Consider the following 9,702-nt stretch of genomic DNA (forward strand, 5'->3'; position numbering starts at 1 on the left):
GGGAAGAGGTCAGAACACATCATTAACCTTGTAGGTACGACGACAGTTTTCGCCAAAAAAGGTGGCTTTGGGTCGATTCATGTATTTATTTTGTAAGACTTTATTGAATAAAATAATAAAGATGGATGTGTGCATCATTCAGTGCAGAGGTCGGGGGTTATCCTCCTTTTCGAAAAAACAACAGGGTGTGCCATCAATACATATATGCTATGTAATTGTTACCAATTTAAGTCTTTAGTTATCCAGTAAGGTTTGGGAGGAAATTTTTAATTTTCCTATATCAATTATGGAGAGAAATAAATGCCTAAATCTTCACATAAAAACGAACTAATATTTATTGACGCCTAAATTTAAGCATCAATACTAGCTAAGTTTAGCTCTTCAACAAACATAGGGCGTCAATAAACATAACCATTTGGATAAGCGTTGATGACAAAAATTAATATCTCATAAAAATAATCATGTTCATATCCACATAGTTTGACTATATATATGAACCATGAATGGACTCATACTTTCATCTGTTCGAGTTTGGAAGAATATCTGACAATACATCATCGATACATGACAAACATGGGTAAAGGAATAGTGGGAACCAACAAGACATTGATATGCTTGTGGTTGGTGATGCTGCTTCTCCTTTCATCTGGTAGGAACACAATTGACCTACATATCTCTAGTTCATATTAATCAAAGTTAACTTAATTACTTGATTCTTAGTGTTTGCTAATGGATGCAGAAGAGATGGGATCTGATGGTTGTGAAGGTCATGATAGCCAAACCTGGGATGGCAACATGTGTGTAAAGCACGGCACCTGCAATGTGGTCTGCCAGAAAGAGGGTTATGACAGAGGCCGATGTTACGTGACTGTATGTAGGTGCTACAAGAACTGCACTAGTCTACCAATTTAGGCATATGCCATTTCGTACATGCTCGATCGGTGCATTGCTACGAGTCTATGCATTACAACATAAGTAAATTAAGAGTCTCTTTACATGCAATAATAAAGGATTTGTGCTTGATGGTGTAATGTTCACTTGCTCTTTTTTGCCCGCTTTTGCTTGATTATGATTAATGCTCATTGCAGCCATCATCTATTAGTTTTCAATGGTAACATTAGCAAATTACTGAACAATATCAATCCACTCCTCATTCTTGAATTCCTAGTTGAGTTTCTGACGGGCTCGGTGCCCACTCCAAATTAGAAAAAAAAAACATCATCAATACGATAAATTCTGAAATTTGGTGGAGGAAGAATTGTGGGAAGAGGGAACAGAGAAGATGAGGTATCAACATGCCGAAGTAACGAGGAGGTGGGGAAGAACAACGCGATTGTCGAGACTATATGAATGCCAGTGAGTAAATCGATTGCAATTACAGCAAGTTAGTACTCCCTCTGTTCACTTTTATAAGACCTTGAAGACATTTCAGACAATATGCAAAACAACCCATTTTGAGTTGTCTGAAACGACTTACAAAAGCGAACAGATGGAGTAGAAACGGACGCCAGCAAGTGGGCAAATCAATTGCCATTAAGGTCCGCATCAATGATGATTCCTATAGGCGATGACTGAATCGCCAGGCGACGGTTCGCTATTCCGTCACTGCCCCATGGCGTTGCCCCGCGAGGAGATTCTCTCGCTCGCATCGCAAGAACCTCCTGTCCGGCCAGGCATAGGTCGCGCGCCTTATATAGATCGGTTCGCCCGCCCGCGAGATTGACGGTAGAGAACAACCTTTTTCCGCGAGATTGAGGGCCGTGCGGCTGCGAACACCGCCCTATTTTTTTTCCGTTGGTCTCTTGGACATCTAAAGCCCAACAGGCCCAAATAATGGCAGGTCATCCATTTTGTTACGGGAGCAGTGGCCCAACCCGTATAGCGATATGTGGTTACTTACGAGCTTTTGCAAATCGATCCAACGGCCAAAAATTCTTAAACTCGTAGATCTGATGGCCTTGGTGGCTTAAGAGGACAGGAAAGGTGCTAAGTTATAATATATCTAAATAGGTATAAGGTATCTGGAATTCCTTTGATGTGAATGCAATGCCAACAAAGTAAGGTAAAAAAAAGCAAGGTCAAGTTTTGTGACAACGACGTACTATTCCCTCTGTAAGTTAATATTAGAGGTTTTTTTTTGGCACTTTTATAGTGTAAAAAACATCATATATTAAGTTACGGAGAGAGAATATTTCGTGCTTCGATGTTTTGATAAATATCGGTCCTGACCACTTGCCAAAACAGAGTGAACATATACTTAGCATAGCACAATATATGAACACTAGAATGTATTCGCCGGTGGCAAGCTAGCCGCAAATTCGGCTGGAGCATGAGAATACACGATATATACGCGCCACATGCATGCAGATATACAGGAGGATATCTCTAGCGTGAGCAAGGTTGATAAATTATATTCGCACGCAAAGGTACAGTGGCTGCTCTGCCAAGCTGTTGACGCAAGCATGCCGGCTTTTGATGGATCCATGCCCGTTAAACGAGGGTACGTCGTACACTTGCTTAATTTGTTGCGTGTTCATGTATCAGATAGAAGAAGCATATACAAGGGTTTAGGCGCTCAGAGCAGCCATTATAGTGATTGCACCTGGGTGGGCATCCCTAAATCACTATGGATCAACGAGGTGGAACTTTTTAAAACTATATGATTGTTTTATAATTATACTAGGTTCATGCCCGTGCGTTGCCACGGCAGCCAAATTTTTTTATTAACACAACATGACGACCATATGGAACAAATCTTGATGTAAAAAATAAAATAAAATAGACAACATAAAATTATGTTCTCGTTATACAATCCGTAAATTTTGTGTCATTTCTTAAACAACCAAAATAAGTATGTACCCGTGATTGATCCACTTTATTAGGTTACCAATTACCAAAAGTAAGATATTGATTGATATTTATTTACCTACAAACCATTAATTTGTTGCAATTTATTGAGTTATCAAAGATATCTAATTGGTATAAGATTTTATCACAAAAACCCAATTTATTTTATGAACCATGAATTTATTGTTATATACCGGATTGACCTGGTTTATTGGGTAACCAAAGATTGGTATCCTGACCTGCAAAAAAAAATTGGTTTGCTGAAAACCGAAAGGGGATGAAAAACCAGAAAAAAAATCAATGGAGTGTGGGAGGTTGGACGGGAATTGAGTGAAAGATGAAACATTATCTCTACTTACTTTAAAAGAACTAAGTTTCCCATTTCACCTTTCTTCCCACCACCACTTCGTCCAGTCTTCCATGTATATGATAATTCATCACCTTAATTTACTTATCTTCTGAACCAACTTCACTTTAATTTTTAATTTACTTACCAAATTTCTAACCAAAATATAAGATAATTCATGTTCAGACACAATCACATTATTATTGACAGGTAAATCATAAGTTAACGTACTAGAATATTTATACTCGTTGCAACGCACGTGCATTGTTCTAATACTCATAAAAGATGAAGAGACATAAAAAAAGAGATTATCAACCTAAAACGAAGACATCGCTCCAGTCTTACGTCGCCTATGACCGTTGCCGATATGGTATGTGGACTCCTGGCATCTGGCGGGTGGCTGCTGGGATCGAGGGACGTGAGGAAGAGAGAATGGTTAGAGGAAGGAAAAATCGGGAGAGATTTGGTAAGAGCAATTTTAGACTGGAAGGAAATAGGAGATTGACCTGAATTAATTGCGTTATTATGCGTTACCAAATAAGAGATTGATTGGTTTAAGTGAATTGCTTGAATTGACCATTACCAAAGATTGTTCGGCGGGAGAGGAAAACCGCTGGAGTGGATGGACGAAGGGGTGGGGGACGTAAGATGGGAGAGGGAATTTTCTGTTTCTTTTAGGTAGTACAGATATATATAGAGATGGAGATAGAGATTTTATATTTTCCTTTTTTGGATAAAAGGAAAAGCTAGTAGATGTAAGCTTTATCCTTTTTTTTTATAAAGGTAGATCCTATTTGACACTTAATGCAAAGCATTGATGAAGAAAAGCACACACGCAATGTCCCGGATCGGACCCCATTTGAAATTTGTTCCATTTTTCCTTCCATTCTTTTTACTTTCCTTTTTCTCCTTTTTCCTTTCATTGTTTGTTCCAATGTTTTCTCTTTTCAATCTTTTAATTTTTACCATTTTTATTACGTTATTTGAAATTATCTCTTTTTTCTTACTGGAGTTGCACATTTTTCCTTTTTGTGCGGGTGAAGTTGCACATTTTTCCTATGGTACATGAACATATATATTGACTAGCAAGATGCCCGTGCATTGCACGGAACACCAAGATGCATTTTTTTACAAAACACCCTGTTTGTGATTGACCCATGCGGGAGTAATCTCATGTGTAAAAACTAATGATATCTCGAGAAAGAGGAGACATAAGGTGAGGAGGAGTGGGGCGTGGTGGTGATTGGTGGTCGGACTGAGCGGAGGCATGGGGATGGACGACGCCGGCAGCGGCCACCATGCCAGATTGTTCGAGACGCTTTCTTTTTTAATTGCTCAACAACTAGGTTGTGGGAGATAAGGATTAACAAGGAAAGGGCTTATCTGCAAATATGGAGAGAGGTGCGTGTATCTTTTTGCAAAGTTGTCATTGTTTGCTTTCTATCCATCAGATATAGATCGGACGGTCTATATTGTAAGATGACAGGCACACCATTATCATCAACTCGGTTTTTATAAGAGTAGAGACATGTGTATGAATATATTTTGGAAAATCTATGAACCTTGAACCTTTTCCTAATACATGCATATAGTTTCTGTATACATAAATGTATTAAATATGAAATGACCATTTGTATTTAATATCTGTTGACACTTATACATATACGAACATGCTTAAAATTATCACAATATTTTCTCCATTTCTAAACTAAGCTTTTGACAATATCTACATCTATTAAGCAAAGCAATTTTGTTCCAACATTAAAAATCATGGAATCAATTTTGCAAATAAAAATCATGCACTTATTTTTAGGGGAAGACACTCACTTTATTGATCAATAGAAATTACATCTGGGTCATGTGGACTCAAAAATCATGGACTTAATGTTTCATATAGTGGGCCTGCAGGCAATAAGCCCCCATTTTGACGCGCTGTGTGTCAAAATTCTGGGCAAACCCACAAAGAATTAGTGACGGGACCGGCCCATTTGCGTATCGCTGTTGTACCGTCTCACAGGATTTCTCTTAGATACATAAGATCTTCTAATAGTTTTCTCAAAAAAAAACTGCAGTGGAAAGGTTGAAAAACTATTAAAATATATAATTTCTCTTACTAAATTTTAGAATTTTTTATTAAAAATAAATTTCTCGAAAATGTTTGTGAATTTGATAAAACTGTTAACTTTTTTTAATGTCCTATTTTCAAAAAACTTTTTGTGAATTTTTAAAAATGGTCCATGTTTTCAGAAATTTTCAAATTTTAATGGTATTTTCAAATATGAAATTTTTTATGAATATATTTTTTAATAAAATACAGAAAAATTATCAAAATTTAATAATGTGCATGTATAACCCCCCCCCCCCCCCCCCCCCCCGCCCCCCAAAAAAAAGAAATAAGGTGGAAAAATGAAAATGGAAATCCAGGGAAAAACACCAGAAAAGCTAGTATAATACAACACACGTAAGCAAATCGAAAGAAAGTCAGTTGTAGTGGCGTAGGTAAAGTCACTAGATTTCTGTGATTTGTTGTAGTTTGTCCTTGTTAGCAACGAATAGGAATCACCCACTACTGGGGGGCAATGAGTGCTGAATTCTCGTACTAAACAACAGAATGTCACAAGCTTTTTTATTTTTGAGTAATTGTAATAGGCCTTATAGCTCAGATAAGATGTGTTAAACACCAAAAACTCCGAACAAATGTTGGAACTTTCAAAAGTTTTCCATTTTGCAAAAAAAATAATTCTCAAAAATATTCCAAACAAAGTTAGAAATTTGCTAACATTTTCTGATTTCCAAACAAAATTTGAAATTTCTGAACATATTTAAAACACGAGAAAATGGAAAAGCTAGAAAAAACGGTAAAAGAAAACTGGACCGGATGCTTTGGAAATTTCCCAAAACTTGAACCCACTATATATTGTCTACAGTATCTATTGGGCCGTCCATTTTTACCACCCTTCCGTACCAAAATATAAGACGTTTTTGCAGTTCAAGTGATAGGAACAACATCCGGACTGATTTGTCTGTTATTCCTAAAAAAAACTCATTCGTCAGCTCATCACGAAGTATTCATCTACGCATGAAATTCCAAACGACATATATTCACCCAGACTAACAACACTGTCTCCTGTACTAATCTAGATTGCATTATCCACTCGCACGGTCGCGCCATCACTACTGTGTCTGATTTCTTACTAGAGTATCATTTTTTACCGGCCTTCAGTGGTGAAGGATATGGAAATGGAGTTCCTGGATTCATCTTCAGCAATGTTTCCCAGCATCGAGGCCTTGGTCGTGTCGGTGGCGAAAGTGCTGTTCGTGTTCGCGCCGGAGGCGGAGCTGGACGCCGAGCCGGCGGTGCTCTTCCACCGGCCGACCCGGCCGTGGACCGCCGGCTTCCCGGGCTTGGGCAGCGTGAAGGAGTCGCTGGACAGCATGAGGTGCACGCTGTACATGTCCGGCCGGTCCGACACGACGGCCTGGCAGCACAGCAGCCCGAGCTGGACGCACATCGCCACCTCGCCGGCGTCCCACCCGGACAGGCCCGGGTCCACGATCTCCAGTGACCGCCCTTCCTCTGACAGCTTCCATGTCTGAAAGTTTCACCATAGAGATTTATTCTTCAGCACATCACATTATCACATGACAATGTTTAGTTATCACTTATAGTCACTATTTTCATATTGACAAAGTAAAATGCAGGTTATGCAATCTTCTTTTGAATAATGAGAAATGCTCACGTAATTCAACAGGTCGACTTTTTCGTCGCCGAGATGCCGGTCGATGTTCTTCCTCCCGCTGACGATCTCCAGCACGAGCATCCCGAAGCTGAAAACGTCGGTCTTGGTCGACAGGTACCCGTTCATCGCGTACTCTGGAGCCATATAACCACTACAAAATCGCATCATTTCCTGTTATTTATTTACACAATCATAAAAAACCTACTGAACGGAAGTGGTACATGTGTTTGGGGCTTACTACGTGCCAGAGATCCTGAATGTGTTCACGTGCGTGGCGTCTTCGAGGAAGAGCCTCGCCATGCCGAAATCCGAGATCTTCGGGTTCAGCTTCTCGTCGAGGAGCACGTTGCTCGCCTTGATGTCTCTGTGGATGATCTTCACCGGAGACTCTTCGTGGAGGTACAGGAGGCCCCTTGCTAGTCCGAGGATTATTTGGTACCGTTTTGGCCAGTCTAGCTGCACCCTCTTCTCCCTGTCTGAAAGTAAGCGATTCAGTGCAGGTTCAGATAACAGAGCAGTTCTTCTGTGTTCTGTATACTGTTTTTCCATTTGCAGGAATTGACTGTTATGCAGTTGTAACATACTGGCGTATGCTGTTTATCTAAAAAGTCAGATTGCTTATGTCAAAGCTTAACATTGTAACGAACTCCAGAAGTTACTTTCTGTATTTGCTTGTAATTTTTTCAGAAGAAAAATGATTTAATTTGCAGAACAGAGTAAACTCAGTTAGCTCATTATTCGAAATCATTGCTCATACAAGACATTATAGACAAATTTTTTTATTCTACTTCCAACTTGTCTCGCATTGTGAATGCATTGCTTCACTTTGTAAACTCAGACAGATTACTGCTTGAGATCCTTTCATGTAGACTGCAGAAACATATGACTCCCTCTGATCCAAATTAATTGACGCTGAGTTAGTACGACTTCGTACTAAAGTTGTACTAAGTCAGCGTCGGTTAACTCGGATCGGAGGGAGTATTTCGTGTTACCAAATTGCGCAAAGATATTTGTCATAAATTTACATAGTGCATTTGTTTTTGTTCTGCATATGCACAACTGCATCTGCTTTGCTTGCTGATATAAGACGAAGAAGAATCGTGATCAAGAACTGGTCTGCTCTGAATATGACATTCCAACCTTCCAGGTTAAGAAACGAGGAACTGCTTCTGATTCAGTCAAGGTCAATGATAATACTTGGAACCAGCTGTTATATGAGGACGGCAAGGCCAACTTTAATACTAGTTGATATCAATTGAAGACTTGCAACAGACTGAATGCTCTGTCTGACCAAACTGCTGTTGGCACGAACATTCAATTGCCCGTTTCGACTGAAATTTCAGGCACCACCGAATTTACTGAAAATCCATTAGTGATTTCGGTCTCAGTTTGGACCAAGGGAGAAAGTTTTCATCAAAATACGAAATCCAACCAAGATTTGGCGCGCAGTTTGGTAAAAAACAATCTGAATTCCGTTTTTTTGAACTCTGAACTGCTTTTGACTGAATTGTAAGCTGATCGAGGTTGGAAGGATAAGCTGGGGCGATCGAGGGTGACTGACCGAAGAGGATGTGGTCGAGGCTGCCGTTGGGGAAGTAGGGGTAGACGAGCATCTTCTGGCCGGCGGCGGCGCAGCAGCCGAGGAGGGAGACGAGGTTGCGGTGCTGCACCTTGAGCAGCAGCCGCACCTCGTTGAGGAACTCCCGCACCCCCTGCCGCGACTCCAGCGACAGCCGCTTCACCGCGATCTCCTGCCCGCCCTCCATCACGCCCTGCACATGCATGGAGATTTCATCAGCGATCGATCCAAGCGCGCTCGCGCCGCAGGGAGACGGCGAGGAGGTTGCTTGCCTTGTAGACGGGGCCGAAGCCGCCGCGGCCGAGCAGGTTGCCGTCGGAGAAGCCGGCGGTGGCGGCCTCCAGCACGGGCAGGTCGATGAAGAGCGTCCACTGGTCCCCCTCCCGCCCCGACGCGCCGGCGCCGTCGCCGTCCCCCGCACCGCCCCCGGCGCTCTTCCTCCGGCGGCCGCAGCACGCCCACGACCACGGCGCGGCGGCCGGCGGCATCTGTGCTCTAGCGAGCTAGCTAGCACAATCAAAGACCAACGCCGCGACGCCGCCGGAGATAACAGAGAAAGCTCCACCCTGCTCGCCCACGCGCCGAACTGGCGAGCAGAAAAGCTCTGCGGCGCGACGTCGAGGCCGCCGGCCGGATCGGGCCACGCGCGTACTAGTAGCGAGGATTAGGAAACGTGACGTGCTCACATACCACTCTCTGTGGCTGCTAGCTAACCGGCGCAGATGGGTTCGGCGCTAAACTTGAGTGTGTCCTAGCTGCTGCGCTCGCTGTGGAATTCAACGTCAACCGCGACGACGGGTCTCCGTCCGGCCGCCGCTGTCGTGTGTGTGTGCGCGGGCGACATGGGCAAGCGCGTGCTTGACTTCGCTCCCACGGGTCAAGCGGCGGTTAGCCGTCGTGTCGTGCGGGCGGCCGTCGTGCGGGGCGGTTAGCTCCTACACTATTTTCTTTTGTCGAATTGAGGGGCGTGCCCCCGATTCCATTTCACTTCTTTTTCGGGGCAAATACGAGTTTTATTCCATATAAATATAAATAGGGTTACACTCAAGTAGCAAACGTTTTTGAATACATGAAGATCCACGGTGTAGCCATACAACAGTACTCCACTCAGTTCAAATATAGCCAGCCAAACGATTTACTACCCTATTTTGTTCACGACTAATTTTTTGGAAAATAAACTCTCTGTCAAG

General features: G+C 42.2%; 1 protein-coding gene and 1 long non-coding RNA gene across 2 annotated transcripts; one reads left to right on the forward strand and one right to left on the reverse strand.

Moving 5' to 3' along the window:
- The first annotated feature begins 529 nt into the window (after positions 1-529).
- LOC147978010 (uncharacterized) lies at positions 530-1,031 on the forward strand. Its single transcript, XR_015599522.1, has 2 exons — positions 530-649; positions 740-1,031. It is a non-coding gene; the product is annotated as an uncharacterized LOC147978010 (long non-coding RNA).
- A 5,156-nt stretch (positions 1,032-6,187) lies between these two features.
- Positions 6,188-9,241, reverse strand: LOC125542532 (cysteine-rich receptor-like protein kinase 44). Its single transcript, XM_048705600.2, has 5 exons — positions 8,785-9,241; positions 8,495-8,705; positions 7,172-7,409; positions 6,934-7,084; positions 6,188-6,786 (listed from the first exon to the last, which is right to left on the reverse strand). Exons 1-5 carry the CDS (start codon positions 8,998-9,000, stop codon positions 6,403-6,405), a joined length of 1,200 nt encoding a protein of 399 aa, XP_048561557.1. The 5' UTR covers positions 9,001-9,241; the 3' UTR covers positions 6,188-6,402.
- Between the last annotated feature and the right edge of the window lie 461 nt (positions 9,242-9,702).

This window comes from Triticum urartu, chromosome 3A (genome assembly GCF_056163025.1).
Source record: "Triticum urartu cultivar PI428250 chromosome 3A, HENAU_Tu73, whole genome shotgun sequence".
Taxonomy (NCBI): domain Eukaryota; kingdom Viridiplantae; phylum Streptophyta; class Magnoliopsida; order Poales; family Poaceae; genus Triticum; species Triticum urartu.